This window comes from Pseudomicrostroma glucosiphilum (genome assembly GCF_003144135.1).
Source record: "Pseudomicrostroma glucosiphilum strain MCA 4718 unplaced genomic scaffold BCV69scaffold_18, whole genome shotgun sequence".
In the NCBI taxonomy this organism is placed as follows: domain Eukaryota; kingdom Fungi; phylum Basidiomycota; class Exobasidiomycetes; order Microstromatales; family Microstromataceae; genus Microstroma; species Microstroma glucosiphilum.
Window position 1 is genome coordinate 404,853 of NW_020289930.1, and position 24,451 is coordinate 429,303.

General features: G+C 55.6%; 7 protein-coding genes across 7 annotated transcripts; 4 read left to right on the forward strand and 3 right to left on the reverse strand.

Moving 5' to 3' along the window:
• Positions 1-143: 143 nt before the first annotated feature.
• On the reverse strand, positions 144-3,260 carry BCV69DRAFT_274484 (glycoside hydrolase; the record flags this gene model as incomplete). Its single annotated transcript, XM_025491041.1, has 2 exons — positions 144-992; positions 1,029-3,260. 2 exons carry the CDS (start codon positions 3,258-3,260, stop codon positions 144-146), a joined length of 3,081 nt encoding a protein of 1,026 aa, XP_025345336.1.
• A 304-nt stretch (positions 3,261-3,564) lies between these two features.
• Positions 3,565-4,614, forward strand: BCV69DRAFT_285477 (hypothetical protein). The gene is made up of 6 exons (XM_025493400.1): positions 3,565-3,872; positions 3,963-4,043; positions 4,132-4,204; positions 4,301-4,313; positions 4,412-4,438; positions 4,517-4,614. Exons 1-6 carry the CDS (start codon positions 3,616-3,618, stop codon positions 4,567-4,569), a joined length of 504 nt encoding a protein of 167 aa, XP_025345337.1. The 5' UTR covers positions 3,565-3,615; the 3' UTR covers positions 4,570-4,614.
• Positions 4,615-5,013: 399 nt separating this feature from the next.
• Positions 5,014-11,497, forward strand: BCV69DRAFT_285478 (AAA-domain-containing protein). The gene is made up of 4 exons (XM_025493401.1): positions 5,014-5,705; positions 5,784-6,064; positions 6,934-7,275; positions 7,377-11,497. The coding sequence occupies exons 1-4, from the start codon at positions 5,249-5,251 to the stop codon at positions 11,358-11,360; spliced, it is 5,064 nt and encodes a 1,687-aa protein (XP_025345338.1). The 5' UTR covers positions 5,014-5,248; the 3' UTR covers positions 11,361-11,497.
• A 103-nt stretch (positions 11,498-11,600) lies between these two features.
• Positions 11,601-17,080, forward strand: BCV69DRAFT_315015 (hypothetical protein). The gene is made up of 4 exons (XM_025495164.1): positions 11,601-12,043; positions 12,133-12,601; positions 12,698-14,251; positions 14,317-17,080. Exons 1-4 carry the CDS (start codon positions 11,721-11,723, stop codon positions 16,990-16,992), a joined length of 5,022 nt encoding a protein of 1,673 aa, XP_025345339.1. The 5' UTR covers positions 11,601-11,720; the 3' UTR covers positions 16,993-17,080.
• A 34-nt stretch (positions 17,081-17,114) lies between these two features.
• On the reverse strand, positions 17,115-18,160 carry BCV69DRAFT_315016 (actin-related protein ARPC3; the record flags this gene model as incomplete). Its single annotated transcript, XM_025495165.1, has 5 exons — positions 17,982-18,160; positions 17,809-17,908; positions 17,614-17,702; positions 17,209-17,517; positions 17,115-17,123 (listed from the first exon to the last, which is right to left on the reverse strand). Exons 1-5 carry the CDS (start codon positions 17,982-17,984, stop codon positions 17,115-17,117), a joined length of 510 nt encoding a protein of 169 aa, XP_025345340.1. The 5' UTR covers positions 17,985-18,160.
• A 194-nt stretch (positions 18,161-18,354) lies between these two features.
• Positions 18,355-21,623, forward strand: BCV69DRAFT_285480 (glutaminyl-tRNA synthetase). Its single transcript, XM_025493402.1, has 2 exons — positions 18,355-19,051; positions 19,161-21,623. The coding sequence occupies exons 1-2, from the start codon at positions 18,410-18,412 to the stop codon at positions 21,156-21,158; spliced, it is 2,640 nt and encodes an 879-aa protein (XP_025345341.1). The 5' UTR covers positions 18,355-18,409; the 3' UTR covers positions 21,159-21,623.
• On the reverse strand, positions 21,342-24,002 carry BCV69DRAFT_87800 (hypothetical protein). The gene has a single exon (XM_025495595.1). The coding sequence runs from the start codon at positions 23,778-23,780 to the stop codon at positions 21,525-21,527; it is 2,256 nt and encodes a 751-aa protein (XP_025345342.1). The 5' UTR covers positions 23,781-24,002; the 3' UTR covers positions 21,342-21,524.
• Positions 24,003-24,451: the final 449 nt, after the last annotated feature.

Consider the following 24,451-nt stretch of genomic DNA (forward strand, 5'->3'; position numbering starts at 1 on the left):
ACCCGGGGGGGGGCAAGATGAGGAAGAGTGCGGGGGTGAAGCAAGAGGAACGACGACCCCGATAGTCGACGAAAGATTACAAGAAACGGGACTTCATACAATTGATATCCTGAGACGAACATTCCTGAGACGAATGCTGTACATCAGCCGCGGATGCTCCGGACCACGAAGTCATCGTTAGTAGTGCTCCCATCGTCGAACGCCCGGACGAATCTGACGATCCTGCTCTCCCCTCCTCTCAACCAGAAGCCATTAGACGGCAATTGCTCGTCGTTGTCCTGCGCAAAGTAGCCCAAGACGCCCTCGGGATGTTCCAACCATACAAAGGGAGCAACTGTAGAGGTCTCGTCCATGGAGACGATGAACCGATCGTTTCCCAAATGCCGCATGGTGAGCCCGGGGTCGAGCAAGGGCACATCCCGCAGTGAGGTCGGGATTGACCAGAACTCTTCGTTTTGGTATCTGGCGGAGTGCAGCAGGGTGCTATTGCCGCTGACAGAACCGGTCAAGACCAAGTGGAGCCATGCGTCTCTTGGCTCAACCCCTTCCGGAAGGTATTCGGAAAGAGGCAAAGATGGCGAGACCACTGAAGCTCCTATGCCGGTGCTTGACCAGGGATAGGAGGTGCTGTTGATCATCTTCCCACTCCAGTCGTACCATGTTGCCTTCAGCACACCCTGTACATTGCCTTCCACACCTAATACATCGCTCAGAACCACTAGACTCAGACTTTCCTCATCTGCATTCCACATTGGATAGGCTGCAATTCGACCTTGCGCCCTGCTCATAGCGTAATGCAGAAGTTTCCACCTGCCACCCCACTCCATTGAAGACCAGGAAGTACTGCCGGGCCAGACGTCATTGAGCTGCCAGTAGACGTCGCCGAGATTGCGAGAGGGAAGAGAGGCGCGATAGCGGTAGTGATAGGTCTGCGTGGAAATGTAGACTGCCTGGAGGACCTGTGTGAGGTAGGCGAGGTGAGATAGGAGCGACTCGCGCTTTGAGATGCCAGCAGCAGAGCCTGTAACTTGCTCTTCTATGTCGAACTCGTTGTCTGTGACATTCGGGACCGGGAGATACGTCTTGATTCCTTGCCACATCTGACCCTGCCCATCGTCGGCTGGAAAGGGATACTCTAGACTTCCAGCCGGTGAGTGCTTGTTGTGAGCGCGCACGACGGTGGAGTTGAAGGCATAGTCTTCTTCCTTCTCTAGAACCCGACGCAGTCCATAAATGGAAGACATTGAGTGCATCCCGTACTCGTTGATCAGACGGTACTCCGTCTCGTAGGAGTAGGTGGAGGTATTGAAGAAGTGCGGAACGCTGTAGCCGTAGTACTCGCCGTCTCCGTACACCTCGCCTTCCTTCTTGCTGAGATAGCGAGGGACGTAAGGATCCAATGATAGGTAGCCATGCGTAGTAGAGGAGGGGATGTAGCTCATTCCGCGCGAATTGTCTAGGACTGTTTGACGGATGACTTGATCAAAGAGGTACTCGTACTGACGCTGGTAGACAGTTCCGTTTGCAAGTGAGCTGTTGGTGGCCAGCATCCCCTGCTCGCCCTCGTTGTTGCCCGCCCAGTGCGTCTGACTAGGATGGTGGTTCAATCTCCTCACATTCTCCTGCACCTCGACTCGCACATTGTCTATGAACTCGTCGTACGTTGGGTACATCGAGACGGCAAAGATGGTTTCGCTCCAGACGAGTATGCCGAGCTTGTCGCATAGGTCGTAGAAGGCGTCAGACTGGTAGAGACCTCCACCCCAGACTCTGAGGAGGTTCTGCCCAGAGAGCAAGGCAGATCGAACGTGCCAAGAGATGATGTCGAGGGAGACCCGTGGATAGAATGTGTCGAGTGGTATGAGATTGGAGCCCTGCACGTAGATTCTCTGTCCGTTGATCTCGACGTGGAAGTAAGCCCCAGGAGCCCAGCCGGAGTCAACGTCTGCGGGGGTGACGGGCTCTTGGTTGAGGACCACAGTCCGGAAGCCGGTCTTCTTGGACCAGATGGCCAAGTCTCTACTGTTGGACGGCGTAGCGAGCGTGAAACGTACATCGTACAGTCTGGGCTTACCGAATTTGGCAGGCCACCAGAGCTCTGGCGCATCCTCGCCGTGAGATTGAACCTCGAAGGCAACCGAGAGGCCGTCGTTGTTGCCGGCCTTGAGGCTGGGCAGTCGCAGTCTGGCCTTGTGAGGCGTATCGAGGACCTCGACGTCCAAGTAGGCTTCGTCGATACTCAGTGTGGAGTAGAGATCAAGCGTGACATTCAGAGTCCAATCTGCCCCTTGATTTGGCGGCAGATTGCTGCGTGAGCCGGTTTTGTACACCTCTAGCGAGGTGGACCTGACGAAGACTTGTGATGTCTTGCCGCTCGCACGAGTACGTGAGTCTACCTGTGAATCTGAGGAATCTCGGAAACCAATGAGATATGCAGGCTTATGAGGACCCACGGGAGCATATGCTGGTCCCCAGTCCCAGCCAAAGTCGCTCTGAGTCTTTCTAACGAAGTTCCTGGCGGGGTACTCGTACACGCTCGAGGCTGGGCCGTCCGGATTCTCGAGCTGGTCAGGATAGTGAGGCTCTCGCAGAGATTCGTTTAGAGCGTATGCGGTTGCGGGGTGAAAGGTTAGGGTGATGTTGGGTGACACCTTTGCGGCAAGTGCTGTGCGGATGACTTCTGCATCGAAGAGCCACTCCCTGAACTGATTGTCTGTGCGAGCGAGAAGAGTATCACCCAGCTTGACATCGCAAATTGTATCGAGGCCCTGAAAGTAGAGGAGAAATGTATCCCAGCCTGCAAGATGAGGCAGTAAGGGCTCCAAAGACGCAGTATAGCTCCATGTGTCATCGATGATCCACCTGGACGTGCCTTCGTTGAGTCCGATGGAGGGCTCTGCAATGATACCTGCACTCAGAACATCGAGGTGTGCCTGCGATGGGAACAAGGCAGGCACGGAGATGGATCCATTGTAGCTTGTGAGCCACCACTGCAGCTCATCAGCAGACGCACTGATGGACGCACGATCCTTGTGCAGATCCTCGTCAGCTCGTGTCCAGCGTAGCGGCAGGGGAAGCTGATGAGAGGCACCACTGCATAGAGACCATATGCCTCCTTCTGGCCACGACAGATCGATCTCTTGACCAAGGTAAGAGTCATTCTTCGATGCCGGTGACGGTTCCGTTGCAAGCGCGAAGGGACTCTGGTGGCTCCGGACGACTTGCGTGAGGCTGAGGAGCGCCAGGAGCCTGGACAGCATCATCGCTGGAACGTGGGTTGAGGCTATAGGGGGTGAAGCGCTAGTAGTGCGGCATTGATCTTCTGGACAGCATCGCATTCAGCCAGCGGTAGAAGGTAGTCATAGCATCTACTTTGTTTGATTGATACACCTTGCCGATCCACCGTCAATATGGAATCATCTCGGACAGCATCGAGGCGAGGAAGCCACTTCCGTCGTCGCAGCAAGGCGGAGATTCAATCGATCGAAGCGGGTGTGGAGGCGGGACCTCGACTTGGCCGACGAGGCCATGGCGCCTTGATTTCACACCATCACCTTCCGTATCATTATTATTCAGACTCATATCATCCCATCATTGTCTCGATCTCTCACAACCATGTCAGCTCTCTTCCCTTCTGTGCGCTCAGCGCTGCGCTCTTCTACAGGCGTATCGCGCTCCTTCTCAGCTTCCGCCGTCTCGCGCTACGCCTCTGCGCCTGGTCCCACGGCCAAGTCGCGCACCTCGCCGGGAAAGACGCCCGTCAAGGGAGAAGGAGAGAGGCAACATCCTGGATACATCAGTGAGAATGTAGACCCCACGAGCGATCACCCTGCTGAGCTTGGTGAGGCACCAGCTGGATCGCAGCCCCACTCGTAAGTCAAGTGCATGAAGGATACTAGATAGACCGATTCGCAGAGCTGATCATTGAACACTCTCTCACCCCGTCCAAATGCTCCTCACAGGCAAGTGCGCAAGGCCTCGACCAAGACCGGCCCTGCCCATCCTGATGTTGAGGCCATGGCCAAGGGCGCAGAGTCAGACGTGTGAGTCAGAAAGCTCTACGTAATATCAGGCCCCTGCTCTCCCTCTGTGCTGCTACTGACGTCCACTGATCCATTTCTACCATTGTAGCGGCGGTTCTGATGCCATTACACCTACTGAGAGGACCCAAAAGGTGTGGGGACCCAACTCAAGAACTCCAGAGGTGAGTACAGCAATCATCAAGTGAAGAGGCGAAGTAACACTCGCAGGGACAATTCCGCTGAGATTCTCTTCTGTAAATCTCACCCTTCAACCACAGTTCAACGAGTATGGTGCGTAGTCTCTGCGATGTGTATGATTACCTCGCGAGAATCCTTGAGATCTAACTTTCCCTTTCTTGCTGTCCATTCAATTCCATCCTCACTGACAGAGGGCAAAAGGAACCCTGTTCTTGATGGTGAGTAACACACTCGGTGCTACTACACAGCGTTGCTCGTAGCTGACTCCACATCTCCCTTCCACCTGCACCTTTCAGGCGGCTCTCACGAGGGTGGACTCAGGGAGGACGGCAAGGGCTCAAAGACCTGATGCGCTGCACACGCGATGGAAAGGCATGGGTCATAGTAGGAGAGAAAGACAGCAGAGCTTGCAAGGTCACGGCTAGGCGTACATCGCCTATGACATTCTTCGATGCAATAACCATGGGCAGGCGGACGAGGGGCACAAGACCCTGTACGAGCTTGGGCACTGCAGCTACAGATATAAATCATTCACATACTTTGGATTCGTCAACCGACCCATCTGCTAACATTTGTTCTCCAATGCCCGTGACGCTACATTTTCTCATTGGTCTGGGCCATCACACCTCGTAGTCGTATCCTGTCCAGGACGCTGCTTGTATCTCTATCTGTCCTTGCTGCCGTTCCGGGCGGAAGGAGTGGGGCTGATTGCGCGCTTGGCCCACGCGTCGGAATCAGAGCGGGAGCTGACTGACTGACTGACTGACAGGCCAAGACTGCATACACCCGCTCACCACGACCTGCACCTTCATCCGCATACCCTTCCTTCTCAGCTGCCCTTTCTGGAGACGCAGACGTCACGGTGTGAGAGCGTAGAAGTGTATCCTCGCCCTCAACTGTATGCAGATTGAGCTTCTCCCATCGTCAGCTTACCCTCAGTCTCGAATGACGTAAGCCCCGCCAGTCTCAGATCAGACGACGTCCTACTCGCGCAGCTCTGCTTCCGAGTCTTCAGACCAACACCCTTGATGGATGCTGGTGAACCCTCCTTCACCACCCATCAACACCAAAGCAGCAACTACATCTCATCATACAATCACAATCCCTATCCTTTCCATCCCACTGAGCAACAACTTCCAGATCCGGACGCAGACGATCACGGTCTCCCACCGGGCTTAGATCCAGATTTCCAGGATCCGTTCCCCACTTCGGTAGGGTCTTACTCCGCTCAGAGTGCTCACCACCGCGGAATTGACAGGCACGAGGCTCTAAACAAGCAGGAGGGGTCCGAACAAGAAGACGACCCAGAAGAAGAGCCGATTGTCGCTGCTTCGGCAAGAACGAGGACACACCTTCTTCCTCCCGCCTTTTCTTCGGACGAGGACGAGGACGAGAACGGAAAGAGAAGCGAGAGCGAGAGTGAGGACGATCAAGACGACGACCTGGTACAAGATCGACGACTAGAACAACAGAGCCCAGAGAAGCGTGAGTCAAGTCGTTGACGAGCACCCGCAGACAGACCAATCTCACCGTATATGCTGTCCCCCCCCTCATACCATACAGCACGCTCTGGCGTCAAGAGACTTAAGATCGTCCTCAAGCCCAAGCCCCAGTCGTACAATACAATCGAGTTGAACGCTCAAGATCGGAACGCTATGGTGTCTACAAGAGGAGCACGACCTGCTTCGAGCTACTCCGAAGCGCCCGTCGAGGACGATGATCAACCCAATGGGACTGGCGTAGCCGAAGGGAGGAGAGCAAGCGGCAGCGGCTCTCGCTCTACCAGGCACAGTGCACGCAGAGCTGGTCAGGGCGTACATGAGAATGGAGGGCATGAATCTGATGTGAGTATCTTGAAGACAGGCAAGCGCGGTATGGCTGCTAGTGCCCGCAAAACAGACATGGGCCAAGGCACAAGAACAATGCGGACGCGAGGGACAGACCATCAAGTAGCCAATCAGGAAGAACACCCGAAGGAGAGCAACAACAGATCCAAGAACAAGAGAGGAAAACACTCGGAGCAAGTGACGCTCACCACTGGAGCAGCACAACCTGCGCAAGCCATTCCAGAGGAAAATGAGGAGCCTCTGGAGGAGACTCAAACCAGCAAGGAGCGACCAAAACGGCGCTTACGAGTGTTCCTAGACCAACCCAACACGGTACACGAGGGACTGGTGACACCACCTTTGTCAGCGCGGCCATCCTCTTTGATAGAGATTGCGATCGACACGGTCCGCGCCCAACGTGTACGACAGGGAGCAGCGTCTCTTGCACAGCTGGAGACGGCAGAATCAGCCTCCCTTTCGTGTTCAAAGCCAGGAATTGCATCGGACAACGAATCGATGTCCTCGCTGACTGAGAGTCTCAGCGACCTCGAGCCGAGCCCGAGCTTAATCAAAGCAAGCTGCTTTTCGAGACAACTCCACGTCCGGGAGAACGTCTTTGACGGCGTTTGCGTCGATCCTACTAGCAGCCCGGTAAGACGGCGACGCCTTTCAACTTCATCTGCATTTCTTCATCTTCTGCATCTGCTCTTCGAATTCCTTCTCAATCTCTTCTCTATCCTTCGGGTCTTCAGGGACGAAACTCAATATTTGCGGAGGCTGCAAGATACATGCCGGCTTGTTCTTGGGAACGCGCCACTTCAGATGCGGCTCCAAACTTGCATGAACGAATCACTGACATAGCACACGCTTCCTTTTGCCTCTTACAGGATCCGCTCGGCGCTGAGATACCCCCCAACGACGCTCGTGCGCTTTCGGACAACCAGAGCGATGAAGATGCAGTGGGGGAAGACGACGAGGACGAAGAGCTACCACAACGTCCCACACGAGCCAGTAGAGCCGCCGCATCATCGCGACCACCGAGTGCTGCACGTACTACTCGGAGTGGCAGGCCGACCAGAAGTGCCAACTATGCAGAGGCTGACGAAGATGAATATGATGACAAGGACGGAGACAGTGAATCTGAATCCGATGAGGACGGAGACCACATTGGATCATCTAGAAGCCGAGGGGGTGGCTCACAGAAGAGGAAGAATAAAAGTCTGGAAGGAGTGAGTGCTCTGCTGTTGGCAATGACCGGCCACACATTCCATTACCAACCTCACACAGCGAGACTGACGCACTTCTTTCACATTCATCATTGCGCTCTCAGTTTGTCGTCGAAGACGAGTCAAACGAAGAGTCGGATCGCGAGTACGGCAAATCGCGCCGGAAGTCTGGCGGTCGTCTACTGCGAGGAAGCCAGTCGCGTGTTCAGGCTCTCGCAGCTGCCAGAGCTCGAAATAGCGCTACCAACAAAGGAGGCGCAAGCAGGAGACGAAGTGGTCGTTATAGCAATCTGCAAAGCGAAGAGGATGACGACGATCTGATTACTGGCGATGAAGACCAGCCGGGCTACCGTCTCCGCGAGCGTACGAAGAAGGTCGACTATTCGCTTGCCGCTCCGCCTCCGGAACCTCTACGCGACGGCATGGGCCGCATCGTCAAGCGCAAGAGCAGCAACCGAAGCGGCGCCAATGCCGACACACTGGGTGGAGCTTTTGAATTGGATGCCAGGCGAGCTGCAGATCTCGGCCTACCCCACGTGGGAGGCGCTGGCGGCGGCAGGAAAGGCAAGACTGGCTGGGATGCATTGCCTCTGTCTATGACCGGAAAAGACTACGCGAAAGCATTCGGCGATGAGCAGGACAGCTCTGATGACGATATTCCAGCTTCGCGCAAGGCTCCTCCGCCTTCTCTGTACGGCGGCGGTGGCAGTGCCGGTCTTTTAGGCAGCGGGCCAACTCCTCTCGGAGGAGCAGGCGGAGGCGGAGGTGCTGGTGCTGGCAATGACGGCTCTGCTCGCGACGCTCTGGGTAGAATCAAGAAAGGCGGAGATGCTCTGGCTGATGTGGATCCTCTGGGCGTCAACATGCAAGTAGACTTCGACTCGGTCGGTGGTCTAGACGGCCACATTCAACAGCTCAAGGAGATGGTGTCGTTGCCTCTTCTCTACCCAGAGGTCTTCACTCGCTTCAAAGTCACCCCTCCTCGGGGCGTTCTCTTCCATGGTCCGCCGGGTACCGGAAAGACCTTGGTGGCTCGAGCCCTTGCCGCCAGTTGTAGCACGACCGGTCAGCAGATTAGCTTCTTTATGCGAAAAGGAGCCGACTGCCTGTCGAAGTGGGTTGGTGAAGCTGAGCGTCAGCTGAGAATGCTCTTCGACGAAGCACGCGCCTCGCAGCCCTCTATCATCTTCTTTGATGAGATCGATGGCTTGGCGCCAGTGCGAAGTAGCAAGCAAGATCAAATCCACGCATCCATCGTCAGCACACTCTTGGCGCTCATGGATGGCATGGATGGCAGGGGCCAAGTCGTTGTCATTGGCGCTACGAACAGACCTGACTCCGTCGACCCAGCACTTCGACGTCCTGGTCGATTCGATCGAGAGTTCTACTTCCCTCTACCGTCACGAGAAGCACGACTCAGCATTATCAACATCCACACCAAAGGCTGGGAGCCGCCCCTCACAGATGACTTCAAGGACAAGCTCTCCGAGGTCACGAAGGGCTACGGTGGAGCCGACCTTCGGGCTCTGTGCACTGAGGCAGCTCTCAACGCCATTCAACGACGCTATCCCCAGATCTATCAGACTACTGAGCGCCTGCTCCTGCAGCCGGAGACGATCAAAGTGGAGGCTAAGGATTTCATGATGTCGGTCAACAAGCTCGTCCCATCTTCGGCTCGCTCAGCATCGTCAGCTGCCGCGCCGCTAGCAGAGCATCTGAAGCCCATTCTGGGCGACACGGTCGAGAATGCAACACAGGCGCTGCAAAAGGTGCTCCCGCCGGCTACTAAGCGCAACCCTCTAGAAGAGGCCCTGTGGGAAGACGAGCCGACGGCGGCAACTTTCGGCTCTGAAGACAATGGATTCGGTCGGGAGATGATGTTGCAGACGTTTGAGTCGCTGCGAATCTTTAGACCTCGTTTGGTCATCTACGGAGCGGAGGGCATGGGTCAGTCTTTCGTTGGAGGCGCACTCCTGCACCATCTCGAGGGATATCACGTGCAGTCTCTCGATGTCGGCGCTCTAATGGGTGATAGTGCCAGGACGCCCGAGGCGGCTGTCGTACAGTTGTTTGTCGAGGCCAAACGACACAAGCCTTCCGTCATCTACATTCCGGGACTGGTCCATTGGGCCCACTCTGTATCGGACACAGTGCGAGCCACCACAAAGGCACTTTTGGACGAATTGGCTGCCTCAGACCCGATTCTGCTACTTGCCATTGCCGAAGCGCCTTTGAGCGAGCTGCCCTCCGATGTCGCCAGATGGTTTGGCTACCTAGACAACACCAAGATTGAAGCCGGAAGACCAAGCGACCTGCAGCGACAGCGTTTCTTTGAGGACCTCCTAGGTCATGTCTCCAAGCCGCCGACAGATTTCCCAGACGCTGTCCCGCGCCGGCGTCGAGTCCTTGAGGAGCTGCCAAAGGCACCGCCAAGGCCACCTCGTCAAGCTACCGCCGCTGAACTGCAACAGCAGGTGTACGATGACCAAAGAACTCTCGAGCATTTGAAGTATCGCCTCGGTCCTGTCCTAGGGGAGCTGAGGAAGAAGTTCAAGAAGTTCACAAGAGACGTCTGGGACGAGTACAATCTGCATAATCTGACAGACACCTACGAATGGCACAAGGAGAATGGCAAGGTAGTAGTCAGACTCAGATACACCAAGGGCTTCAGGCGCAGGAGACATTCATCTGTCGATGAGGGCTTCCTGATCAGCGGAGGCGATGGCTTGACTTCTTCCTCTCAGCGGCAGAGCCAGGAAGCAACTATCGAGAAGCCAAACGGTGTGGTGACCTTTGCAGAAGTCAACGGTAGCTCAACTGCCAATCAGAACGACGGGACTGCCGATGTGCACATGGCAGAAGCATCTACAGGTCTCGATGGTCCAGAGCCAACGTCGGCTCCTTCACAACAGAGCGTCCCCGCCGTGCTCGTACATGAAAGCCAGCACACGGAACTGAATGGCACAACTACGAATGGCGACAACGCAGATGGCCAAGCTAGCGGTGCAGACGCAGCAGGCGACAGCAGCGACCGGGAATACGACTACAGAGACATGCCCATCTGGACCATGAACCTGGAGCGCATGCAGCGCCGCTTGTACCACAATGGCTACCTCACTATCGGCAACTTCCTTGATGATCTGGACAAGATCGTTGCCAATGCCGAACAGGCTCAGGAAGTCGACATGGAGCGGATGGTCCGAGCTCATCAGATGAGGAATCTAGCCGTGGTTTTGCTGGAGCAGTACATCGACATCAACTTCAGAGTCGAATGTGAAGGCATGGCCGGACGTCAACTGGCCCGAGAAAAGGAGAAGCGAGAGGCTGAAGAGGCTGCCAAGAAGAGTGTCGAGGAAGCTCGAGCCGCTGGCAAGAATCCTGAGCCGCCGCGAAGGCCATCCGGGGAAAGGTTCAGCGCCAGGGTCCAAGGTCAGCAGCCTGAGCACCGTCATCCTGTCGATGTCAGCGCCATCGAAAGAAACTCTGGCAAGAGATCAAGGACGTCGTCCGCGCGCAACAGTGGCATTGAGGGAAGTGAGCGCAAGCGAGCCCGCAGCGCTCTGATGAACGAAGTAGACCAGATGGTCGCGCAAGGACAGCTCGGCAACGCCGGTGATGCGGCAGACAAAGTGACTGAGAGTCAAACAACAAACGGCAACGCTGCAGACCCGCTAGGCCAGCCCACTGAGGATGTGGTCGAAGCGGTATCTGGACTTGGTCCGGTCGTGGTTCCCTCTCAAACAAGCACAGTGGCCCATACGAACGGCGAAAGTGTAGCCGCTGGCGCAGAGCCACTTGGGACTCAAGACGCAGCATCTCTTTCGGTGCCCTCTGAGCCCCTTGCCTTGCAAGCACACCCGCCCTTTGTGTGTCCACCTCTGGAGCTGGATCATCTGCGCAACCACCTCTTGGCGGCCTCGAAGATGTTCAACATCGATCAGCTGCTGCAGCTGCGAGCTGCTTGCTTCGACGGGGTCTGGAAGAGGAGGGCTGACTGGGATCGTAGTGCGATGATTCAGGAGCTAGAAGGATTAGCGGACAAGGTCGAGAAGGCCGTCAGACTAGAGTTGGAGGCGGAGGGAAGATGATGCCCGCGTGGCGAATGCTAGTGGTCCCTAGACTGTCTCTTGACTGTTCTTTTCGAATGTACAATTGAGTCGAATTATACGGATGTCCTGTTACCTGTTGTCGTGTGGTGGTGTAATACTCAGCAGCATTGTCCCTGATCGCTTGCTTTACACGTGACCTATCATAGAGCTTGGCGGAGTGGATACGGCTGTGCGGAACATCGTGGCCCGAGCGCCTCGTCTCGTTCCGTGAGGATCCACCACTGCACCCGGACAGATACCATTGCCTCGCTCCCCTTGCTCCTTTCGTCGTCTCCTCACACCCGGTCAGAGCATACATGGAATTCTAGCATACAAGCACACCACTTATATCCGCCAAGGATGAGCAGCCACGGCTACCCGCCGTCGCCACAGGTGGGTCAGACAGCCTCATCTTCCTATCCCACTTCACCCTCTGCCAACAATGGCAGCGGCCCACCTGCGGATCCAGCTGTAGCGTACTCTCCTCGTCCTCCAGCATGGCGACCTCTGCTACATCCTGGATCCGAGGAGGTATCCTATCCAGACTTCTATCCATCCAAAACGGGCAAGTCGAGCGACCGCGATCCCGAGAGGGGATCGCTGCAGCCAGAGGATGATATGAGCGAGGCGCATGTCCGCCAGGGCATGACAGCGAAGCAGGCAGTGATGAATGAGTCTTTCTCGTAAGTAGGCTGCGCTACGAGCCAGTACGGGAGGATGCAAAGTCTCATTTACGTCTTCCATACGATCGCTTCTCCTCTGGCCCGCCCAGTGCCCATGGCTTAATCCTTTCCATCCTACCTCAGCTTGTGTCCACGCTGAATTCACTCTTCCAGGAAGCTCTTGAGCGACGATCCGGACTGTCCATTGGATCCTCTACTTCGCACGTACGGCCTCATACCAACAAGTTGCCCCCTAGAGTCACCCTGAACGATGTCAAGCTCTCTGCGTACGTCCGTGATTTGGCCGACCCAGCGGTACCCCTGTCACGCCTGGCTAAGAGTATCCCCCACGGCTTCAGGGGAGAAAGGATGCTGGAGATGTTATGGCAAGGCACCAATCCGACCGTTACCGCTTCTTTGCCAGCATCTGGGGCAGTCAAGATGTCACATACACTATCCTCGTCAAGCAACACTGGGGCTAGCGGTTCGGGTGCTTCTCCTTCCTCAACATCTAGCAGCCCAGGCGTGGAGATCTCTCGAGCTCTTTGGTTCATCCGCACAGTAGGGGCCAGTGATCTTGTGAGCTTCTTCCAAACAGAGACAAGTCGATTTTCAGCAGGGTCGTGCGCTTGACTGACATGCTGTGAGGTCCTGCACTCTCTACCTTCTCTCCAGGCCATGCGATCTCGGAGTGCCACTGCCGTCTCAGCGAAGACTTACACCGCTGACTTCACGTCCACTTGCACAGCTTGGCTTCGGAAGCAACTGGGCGACATACCCATCAGCTCGACAGAGTCCACGATCGGCTCTTCTAGTGATGTCCAGAAATGGGCTGCCAAGTGGCGCTACTCCCTTCTTCTGATGGATGCTCTGCAATCACAGTCTCTCCTCGACAAGCGAACTTGGGCCGTATTCGTCGTGAATCTGCTCAAGGAGGCCACTCTCACACAAATGCCTTTCGTCCTGGCTCTCACGCAAGATGCTCTCGAGGACATCCTCGCGAACGACCAGTTGACAAAGCGCGTAGCCCTTGCTGCATTGGAAATACGCAGCAGGATCCAAGACCGGCTTCCAGAGACGAGCGACGAATTTGCGGCTGGCTTGTTGCACCAGCTCAGATCCATTGTACAGGCCATATGGTCTGAATCTCCAGTCTCTCTTGTTTCTCCAAGATTGTGGCAAGGCGTATACGCGAAGGATATTGTACACACGATCAAGGCGATGTCGTCGACGTCTGAGGAACTGACAAGGGAAATTGACCTCATCAAGAGCAGAAGTAGCGCACTCTTGACCTTCAGACATGGCTCATCGAGAGTGCCGCCTCTCCGAAGCGACGACCTGTGCAGAACCATCATTGCATTACTAGACGAGTTCGCATTGCAACGGACAGACGATGTAGTATCGATGCTAGCTTCACGAGGGCCTTCACCAGCATGTTCCTTACTCGCGCAGTGGGCTGCGACGGCGCATCGACCCTCACATCAGTTGTGGCGCCCGCTTCTCGCTGCCAGGGTGATGCAGCAGCTGGGAGGAACGAAGAAAATGTGGATGGGCAAAGGCAGTCGTTCGTCTACATCGTCGGCTGCCTCAAGATCAAGTTGGCTAAGCGTGGACCTCAACCATGTGCTATCACAGTGGCTCGAAAGTCTGGAAACGGCTCAGGATACTGTTGACTTCGACCGCCTCGTTCTTCTGTTTGCGGAGCTGACCCGCAACGGTACTTTCTCCTACACCCGCTTCTTACATCGTCTCACCGCAAGAGGCTGGACGTATGTCGAAGGAGATTCCCGGAATCCCACCTCGTCTTCTTCCGTCGGAACCAACTCGGTGCAATTTCGTTTGCTACGCTCATTGCCAATCCCACAGGATGCAACCAATCCAGCTCTCTTGCATCAAAGGCGTCTAGCCCTGTATGGTTCGCGGTCAAAGGAGACTCGGGAGGAGGCGGCATACAGGCGAGGCCTGCGAGAGCTGAAAGAAGCGGCATCGTTCCTGACCATACCCGATGAGGCCTCCCATAATCGCACAGTATGGGAAGGTGCTTTCATGGCAATACCACACTTACGAAGTGGAAGTCTGTATGTAAAGCGTCAGCTCGTCGCTGGACACTTACTTCCTTCGGCCATCCAGTGGGTTAGAGGCAACACAGGCGGTGCCTATACAGTCGAGAGATTCGCCGAAGTCGTCTTGATTATGGAAGCTGCTGCTGATTGGAAGGCCATAGCCGAGGTGAGTAAAGTACCGCTGCTATCCTTGCTGTTTCAATGCTGATGAACCTATTGTACCTTTTGCAGATGATGCGCTGGCAGCTCGCTCGAATAGTAGACACTGCAGACGACATCACGACAAAAGATGCACTGTCTCTCGTGAGCGATATCTTTGTCGTACACCGGGACAAGTGGGTTGCACTGGACATCTTCACAACCCTGCAGCCGATCTTCAAGAGTCTCTGTCTCAAAGTCTTGGCCGAGGATGATGCGAAGATTGCGGCAAGTCTGTTTGCTGCCGGCGAGCTGGGTGCCTTTGATGCGCTCATCTCTGTCACGGAACAGAAAGCACTCGCTCCACTAACGCCCACGCAATCGAGCGGGAGGATATTCTCGAACGGTGGTAGAGTGGTCGATGATCTTGACCCAGTTCTGGCGGATCTGGTGCACTCTGGAATGATCGATTCTTCAGCTCCCTTCCTTCCCGGGCGACAGGCTGGCATATCGATCGATTGGCTCGACAGTGACAAGAGCAAGAACATCATCACACTGTGCCATACTGGGGCTTTGTCCCTTGCAAAGATCCTCACCTCACTCTTGCTTCCAATGCTCCATGCTGCAGCCTTTCGCTCTCAAGAACCCAACGTCAATACACTGTTGCCAATGCTGCAGCTTTGGCGGGCGCTCGCGTTGGATGCTGCCGATGCGCCTCGACAGGATCTCCGGAGACGGGCGTTAGTTGCAAAGGTCCCTTCGCAAGACCTGCTTCAATTTGCTGCAGTGCTGGCGTCTTTGATGACAGTCCCGACTGTGACAGCTGAGATCTCAAAGATTGGGCGCGCGGTCGTACGCGACATCCTCGGACTACCACACGTAAGCGACGCTGTCACTGCTCGCCCCAGAGTCATGTCGGACGCTGCCCGCATCGGCTTGAGGTGCACCTGGGCGGACCCGTGGGCCGTGCTCTGTCTACTGTACGGCTCTCTAGACTATGCTGGACTGCTCATCGCTAGATTGGACTCACCACTGGATCTCGACGTATCCCAGTTGCTTCCCTTGATCGACCCTTGGCGGCAAGCCGCTTTGATCGAAGAGCTGGCCTTCATCTTCGAGCAGCTTGCAGTAGTTGAGGGCGGTCAGCAGGGAAGAGCAGATGCCAAAGTGACCAAGTGCAGCCAAGTGCTCTTTTCGCGGCTGTTCCTCCAAGAAGACGACGATGGGTCGAGGCTATGGGCGATTGGGGGAAAGGCTTACCGAACGGCAACGGTGGAGACTGCATGGAGAGTCTTGCTCTCTGCTGAGGAGGCTGGGGATGCGAGTCAAGCTTCGGCTGTTCTGCAGGCAATCTTCCGCCTCGCTAGCCAGTGCGAGGGGCAGCGACTTCCACCTACGCAATCAGACTCCACGAGTAAGCTCTTTGTATTACTCCGATCGAGGCTGATCACTGTGGCCCCCTCCGGATATGCGTCTTTGGCTCACGAAGTATCAGTCCTGCAGGCGCTGCTCTTATCGAGCTCCTTCTGGACCATACCGACTGTGAGGCAAGGTGTCGGGGAAGTACTCGCTTCGCTCTTCTCTATGCTGAGCGTCCCTCCGCAAGATGACGGGGATGTACGAACGGCCACAATGCTGTACGATGTAGTTGCTTATGTCATGGAAGAGCTACCCGATGATCTGCTGCCGATCTGCACTCAAGCTTTCCAGCCGTACATTGGTACTGGAGAATGGGCTTTCGGTTATGACAGCGATAGCAGACAGCAGGCACGGATGCTGCTCAAGCTGTCCCCTTTCAGCCCTCTCAGCAGGAATGCGGCGAGCGATTATGTCTTGGCTGCCCCTAGTCAAGTCAATCTGCCTGCGCCGGACAACTCATGGGGATGGGCTGATCCTCTGGATGCCGGTACCAGCCATGCCAACTCAGGACTGCAGTCTCGCTCTGCCTCTTCTACGACATCGACAGCGGCTGGTGTAGCGCCTCCTCAGCTACACACAATGAGCCCGTTGACTCTGCTGCCGCTAGACAATACTGCGTCCATATCCCTGCAGCACTTCGCCCCCCGCCGAAGCATCAGTGTTCCCATCTGCCCAGATCAAGACTACCAGGCCGTGCAAAACATTCGTGAGGGATACCCGCGAACCAGTGCAGGGGACGACGATGCCGAGGGATGGAGGAGTATGCTGAGCGAACGGCACCATACTTTCCTAGCTGACGACGTCAGAGAGGGCAAGTATCTGCTCCCGGCAGCTGCTTTCAGGGCAAAGTATCCTCTGGACACTGACGGCGTCGAGGAGGTGGGCGCCGAGACGGAAAGTCACCGCCAGAGCGCCACCTCTGGAAGCTATCAGTCCTTTGCTCAGCTCGTCGGTCTGCCCGATGGACCCGTCCGGACTATGGAGGACTACCTGCGACGGGACAGAGAGAAGAGGGCGAGGGAGAACAAGGAGAAGAGGGATCTCAAGGCTGCTAACCAGAGAGTCACTCGATTTGTGAAAGACCAACATCAGCAACGCAATGGCAGCGGCCAGGGAGCAGAGCGCGAAGGTGTCGACTCTGCCGAGGCGTCTGCGGCCCATGAGACTCTGCCGCATGGGCCTGCCACGGGGGATACGAATGGCAACGGCAGCGTTGCGGGGACGAGTGCATCTCGGAAGCGAAAGGTGTCTATGGACGCTTCCATTGCGGGAAGCGAGGCAACGGATGCTGCTGTTGACCCCTCTGGCGACGGCAAGAATCGACCCAAGGGCCGGAAAAGGACAGCTTGAGCAAACCGGCGCGGCGAGTATCGTGTACATTCAATTGCCCTGCTGTGGGACGACTATCACTTCTATCTACATGCCTTTCAGAGACGATGCTGCCTGACCATGTGATGAGTGAATCCTCTTCGTTATGCGAACTTCGATTGTGGGAGGGACGGAAGTGCTGATCGTGTCAGCATTGTCCTTGTAGTGAGGACTGGAACAGGCTGCTATGTGACTCACTGTCCCCAGATAGCTCTCTGCTACGATTCTCGCCCTTGCATTCAAGCTCAACTTCATTTCGCTAATCTCCTTGTCCACCTCTTCCATGAAGTGGATGATGAAGTCCACGAGCTTGTGCTTGAGCATAGTCTCGGAGTGGGCGTTTGTGATGAGGAAGCTGATGTCGTAGCCCGGCACTGGTTTCCTGCGCAGGATGATGAAGGACTCGGCTCGCTGCATCATGAAGCGTGCAAACTTGTGGCAGAGTACGCGCTCGATTTCGTCCGACTGCTTGATCTTGATGGAGAGGCGCAGCGAGTTGACAGAGGCCTAGCAGAAGAGACAGAAGCATGAGCGCAAGGTGAGCATCCCTCGCGCAACGGTCTGTCTCAGTGGCCACGCCCTGTTTGGTATAGAGTGACTTACCTCGATGAGCACCCTCTCGTTCTCGTTCCTGGAGATCATCAGAGGCGCCAGCATGACCTCGACGGATCCGCCCACTTCCACTTCAGGCTCTGTGAGGGCGCAATTAGACAGTACGGGCAATGCGGTGGGTTGGGATGTGAGTGAGCCTCTCATCAACCCGTCGCATTGGAGGGGGCTCGCTGTCTGTCCACTTACTGTTATGCCTTTCCACCACCTGCGATCCGAAATTCTCCAGAGTCATGGCTGCTGTGAGCGACGATCTCACACATGAGAGGTACGGCCGCAGAGTGTTCGACTGGTACGATGGAAGAGGCGATGTCAGTATGCGGCATCCTTCTTGCGGACCGGGATGCTGGGTTCAGACTCACCATGACGTTCGGCGAGGAGTTGTTCTTGGATGCGGTGGACCTGAGGCGGCTCTAGTGGAACGACCACAGAGCTTGGGGCTAGAGGAAGCAGAGGGTCTTGCGCTGAGAGATGATCAGACTCGTATCAGCGCGACTGATACCGTTCGATGGGGCTGCTGTGTTGCGAGGAAGGTGGTGATGATGCAGAGGATGCTGGTAGGTGGTGGTAGCTTTGGGTAGACTAGGCTGGACGCTGCCCCCCGCGACGGACAGCCGCCTCTCGCACGGGCTTCTGTGCCGCGCAATCTTCCGTTCCGATGTGCCTCTCCCTCTCCGCTCTCCGCCCTTAACACTTTTTGGGAGAGTGTACCCGAGACGGTCCTTCTGCCTGGCACTGCTACTGCTATCACATTCCAGCTCACCCCTTACTCGCTCCCTGCGGCCTCACCATGCCTCCAAAGGTGGACCTCAACGATCCTGCCATCAAGGAGCTACTAGACACCTTTGCCACCGTTTCCATCACAGGTTCAAAGGCGACCGAGACACTCAAGAACCGAAAGCAAGCAGACGCCATCGCAGCACTGATTAACAGAAATGCACTCGCCCACAAGAACCTCGATGCAAAGCAAGGAGCATTTGTAGTCACCATCGCCAGCAGCAATATACCCGATGACAAGAAGGACTATGCCGTCAGCAGAGCTCTCTCAGGCGCACTCGACACCGACGATCGAGTAAAGGCAGCCGTCAAGTACCTGGGAACACTCGGAGATCAACCAGTGGAGGAAGGTACCTTTGATCAGGAATGCGGAGTGGGAGTGACAGTCACGCGGGAGCAGGTCGAAGAGGTGGTGCGACAGTACCTCGTCAGCAACAAGGACAAGCTCGCAGCCAAGGGCCGCCCCCTCGTGGGACCCGTACTCGGCAGCCTGCGGGGCGTCAAGGAATTGAGATGGGCCAATACCGCCGATGTCAAGACGTCTGCAGAGGAAGAGATCGAGCGGATATGGCCCAAGAGTCAATATCAGCAGGATGTTGCAGCCAACGCTACCGCCTCTTCTTCCTCCTCATCCAAGCCAGCCAAGCCCGCAAAGGTGAGCAACAGTCCCTGTCCTCACGCAGGCTGGTAGAGCCCTAGCACGCTGACCCATTGCCCAACCGTACTGACGCATCACACTCGACTTCTAAATCGACTTCTTTTAGGAATCGTCTGCCGATATCGACCCTGATGCGATGTTCAAGGAGGGCTTCCTCTCCAGGCTGCACGCCCCTGGAGGCAACCCACAAGTAGATCCTGCGCTCAAGGACCAACACCTGGAGTCCACAAAGTCCCGCGTCTTCACCCGCTTCCCGCCTGAGCCCAACGGATTCCTACACATTGGTCACACAAAGGCAATCGCCATTGACTTTGGCTATGCTCGGTATCACGACGGCCTCTGCTACCTGCGCTTCGATGACACAAACCCCGAAGCTGAGGAGGGCGTCTACTTCGACAGCATCCTGGAAACGGTCAGGTGGCTAGGGTACGAGCCGTGGAAGATCACTTACTCGAGCGACTACTTCCAGCAGCTGTACGAGCTCGCAGTCAAGCTCATTCAAGCTGGCAAGGCCTATGTGGACCACTCGACTGCTGAAGAGATCCGTCAAGAGCGCGGTGGGGAAGAACGAGGTCCCCGCAAGGCAAGCCGCTATCGTGATCGCCCCATCGAGGAGTCTCTGAAAGAATTCGAAGACATGAAGAATGGCAAGTACAAGAAAGGCACAGTCACCCTCAGGATGAAGCAGGACCTCCTGAATTCTGGCAACCCGCAGATGTGGGATCTCATTGCCTATAGAGTATTGGATACTCCCCACCATCGAACGGGAAGCACATGGAAAATCTACCCAACGTACGACTTCACGCACTGCCTGGTCGATTCTTTCGAAAACATATCCCACTCTCTCTGCACTACCGAGTTCATTTTGTCTCGCGAGTCATACGAATGGCTTTGCGATGCCGTTCAGGTGTACAAGCCACGTCAGTACGAATTCGGTCGCTTGAACCTCGAAGGGACCATCACTTCGAAGCGAAAGATCCGAGCTCTGGTCGAAGGCAAGTACGTCAAAGACTGGGATGACCCAAGACTCTTCACTGTCATTGCCATTCGGCGGCGAGGTGTCCCGCCTGGAGCCATCTTGTCCTTCGTCAACCAGCTCGGCGTCTCTACGAGCGTGTCGCAAATCTACTCTTCACGCCTGGATCAGAGCATTCGACAATATTTGGAGACAAGCACGCCTCGTTTGATGATGCTCCTTGACCCCGTGCCAGTCATTCTGGAGAATGTACCCGAGGACCACCTTACCTTCATCGAGAAGCCGCTGCATCCCAAGGTACCAGCTCTCGGCACGAACAAGGTCCCCTTCTCTCGTAAGCTATACATTGACGCAAGCGACTTCCGAATTCATGACGACCCCGACTATTTCAGACTTGCACCTGGAAAGAGCGTGGGCCTGTTCCAGGCACCGTTCCCGATTACATGCACTGGCTACGAAGTCGACGAGAGATCTGGAAGGGTCACTAGTGTGAAGGCTCGGTACGAAGACCCATCCATGGGCGGCAACAAGCTGGAGAAGGCTCAGCTGAAAAAGATCTCTTACATTCAGTGGATCGGCGAGGATGCTCAGAATGGATCTTCTCCCGTCCGCATCGAAGAGGCTAGGATTTTCCATCCTCTGTTCAAAGTCGATAACCCTGCGGGCCAGGATGACTTCCTCAAGCACGTCGATCCGGAGTCGCTCGAGGTCCACAAGGGCGCAATGATCGAGACTGGCATCTGGGACGTTGCCAAGAATTCTCTGCTTCAAGCGAGGAAAGAGGCTGAAGAGAGGACCAAGAAGAGCAGAGATGAGCGAGTCAAGATGAGCGAGCGGGGTGGCAAAGACGTCATCCGCATGCCGTCCGGGTGCACACCGCTCAATACCGCAGACACTGGCAAAGGCGCCCCGGAAGGAACAGTGGAGCAGCTCATTGGATACGAGTGTGTCCGCTTTCAAGCGATGAGAGTGGCGTACTTCGCTCTGGACAAGGAGACCGTAGGAGCGGCATTGGAGGAATGGCTGAAAGGTGGAGATCGCAAAGGAAGTGACTATGTACAAGGGACGAAGTTGATCCTGAACAGGATTGTGAGCCTAAAGGAAGACACCGGGAAGAGGGCAGCATGAAGTATCGAGGGAGGGTAATGACAAGATTTAGACACGACAGGCCGAGTGCTGGCAGCAGTCTCCAACGCGATCTTGCGCTGCTGGGTAAGTCTGGACTTTTGACATAGAGACCCCTAGTCATTCAAGCCGTTGTTGCTGCTTCTTTGCTTGAATGTCGGTAAATCGCATGACCCCGCATGGAGTACTTGACTGACCCGGGGCTTGAGTTCGTGTGACGGCTATCGAATCGGCGAGCGGCAAGACGCAGGTCATACCTTCGCTGTTGTCGAAGTCTTGGCCAGCTGCTTCGATCTTGCCTTGCCAAGCAGAGACGGACTTTCGTATTTTCCCGGCAAGCTCTTGAAAGCTGTCCGAAGTTCCAGAGTCTTACAGACTCGCGTACTCGACGCTTCCCAGAATGACTTTCATGTTCCGTACTTCGGCAGCGAGGAGCCCGTGCTCTTCCTCTACATTGACTACTTTGGACTCAGCAAAGTCGATAAGCCAGATGTGAGGGCGTATGGTCATTTTGAGGTTCTCGAGTGGGGATGACGTTGAAGTCAGCACGATGGCTGAATCCTCCGCATCTGCGGCAGTGCTCAGCTTGTCTGCTGCGGCGTCAAATTCTTTGTCACTGATCCCCATGCTGCGTTGAGCCTGTTCTATCGCCGCTAGCACTTTCGAAGCATGTATGAACTTGTAGATCGAAGGTTGCTCTACAAGAGAGTCGAATTGGCGCCACTCGACCCTGACGTTGCTGTTGCTGAGGTCGCCATGCCAGACCGACCGAGAATGCAAAGACGATATCGCGTGTATAGCACTGTCGATGATCTCTTTACGCCACAGGGAGAAGAATTTGCGGTGTAGGTGGGCAATGGGTTCCCCTTCTAGAGACTGGATCATGAGCTTGTGTGCGCTTGAGAAGGGGAAGTTACGAGGCGCTACCACACCGTACAATTGTGGTATCACCAAACCCTGTAGGTCTTGACACTGCAGGTAGACACGCAGCTCCCGCATTGTGCGATGCTGTATGTCAATCATATCTTCTTCTTTCGTGGGCGGATCATCGTACGGACTCTCAACGCGCGGATCGATTCTGGTCCAAAGCCCGTGTCTCACCAGCGGTACCCTCTGGATCTTGAGCAAGGCCTCAACTTCGTCTGAGCTAGGGGGCCGCGATATCTTGGGGTTCGGTTGGCCTCCTAGGTGATCCGATTGGTGTCGGTCACCGTCTCCGTCTCGAAGCTCAGCCGTTTGCACTAGACACGAATGCACTGTTGCAAAGGTTCCAGAATTGACAGGTGTGTAGCTCGACAGGTACGTTGTGACGAGGCGGCAACGCCTGATGAGATCATTGTAATCGCGGCGAATCTCAGAGCTCTTATTCTCACCTTCGCTCTGGGTCTTGACCACGGCTCTGCCCTTGCCCTTGCCTTTACCCTTGTTGCTTTCTCCCGTGCTCGATCCAGGATCCTTCTGACCTGCACGACTGCTGCCAGACGCACGACTTCCTCGAGATTTCGTGGCGCTTCCTTCCTCTCGATCGCCATCTGGAGGCCCACGCTTTGACGATGGCCCGGCTTCTCGATCGGAGGGCCCGTCCGGAGCGCTACCCCGCGTAGCCTTGCCCTCTCGCTCCGCGATCTCCGTCTTGACGTTGGCCTCTTCCACAGCTTGAAGCACCCAGGCGAGAAGGTAAAAGACGGCATTAGGCAGGCTCCTCAGTTGCAATCGCGAAGACAGATCCTGAAGTCGTTCAGAGATAGTTCTTTTCGCATTGAGGAGAGCGTGTGGCCCCCCAAGCACGTCATCGTAGCAGGGCGTCGAGCTAAACACGATGCGTGCTCTGCTCAGGGTGGGTGCTTCTGTGCCTGGGTCGGGTCCAGTGGGCTCTCTTATCACCTCGTAGGGCAAGAGGATGCGGCCCCAGTCAGCGACGAGCAAGCCCATCTTGAGGCCAGTCACTGCACACTGCGATGCCAACTGCAGTAAAAGCTTAGTGTCCCAGCCGTCCATCTTCGCGCTCCCAACCTCTGACAGCCGAAAAGGATCTGTGCGGTCGCGGGTGATGATGCCCACTGCGCGAGCATCGCACTCTGGGTTCGATTCTATCGTCGCAATAACTCGATCTCCACGAGATACGTAGAAATTGGCATCTACAATCCTCGCAGCTGGACCCAGCTTGTCCGCAAGTCTGTTTAGGTGCGAAGTCCTAATGTCATGGCCTGAGGAAATTCTTATCGGCTTGTCTAGAGCCGTTGGCAGCAAAGCTTTGAATTCCCCCGTGAGCCGGACGCCAACTTGCATCGTCCCCGACTCCTGCCACCTGTACGCATCTTGTCCAAGCTGTAGCAGATACTGCACCAGGAACAAGATATGGTCACAGTATTCTGCATTAGACCCTTCTTCACCTGTGTCAGGGCCAACCACAATTCTAGTTGTGGCATTCGGGAGCTTCAGGCTCTCGTCGGTGATGCAAAGCTTCTCTGGGTGAGCGGCGAGGTAGAGATCGAGGACAGAGCAGAATCTCTCCAGCAAGATGTAGGAACGAGCTGACATGGTAGTAGCCTCATTGCTTGTATCCTCCACACCACAAGTCACGACTTCGATCGCCGCCGAGAGGTTCGGGCTAAGCTCTGACATTGTAGGAGCGGGAATTGTGCCTTCGATCTTGATTGGGTAAGCCAGATGCGGGTCGTGGGCTAGCTCCGTAGTTGGCGTTGGTGTACTGCTTGAGTCTTTGAGGAGCAACACTTCCGAAAGGGTGGCTGGGTCAGACGATGCTCTCGAAATCAGTCTCTTGATGGTGGATCTGCTTTTGGATGCGGCCGTAGCTAACGGTGCTCTGGAGAATAGTACCCTGCGGGAGATAGCTTCGCACCGGCTTGGTGCGGGTGAGCTTTTTTGTGGCCCATGGGAAGAATCATCGATAGGACGCGAAGCAGACGCGGCTGCGGGTCTTGGTCAGGATGGCAATTTGCAGGAGTGGTACTGATCGAGGGGGAGATCGATTCAGTGAGAGCGAAGAGTCTCGAAAGCAACTACTAGGCACAGCGGTCAGGCACGAGACACGTGATGTCTCTGATGTCATTTCCGTTCCGTACTCTCTGCCGCTCCGATCTGGGATTGTGAGCGGGTGTATGGTATGTCTATGTCTGGAGGGTTGCACCACATGGCGACATCTTCGGAATCGGAGCCTGCGCTCTTCGGATCAGCAATCTTAGTGCAGCTTGACGGCTTTTGAAAGTTGGCTGGAAAGGGGTGGTCTTGGCTCTCCTCTGCTCTGTCGTCTCCTTTTTCAGTGGTGCGAGGGG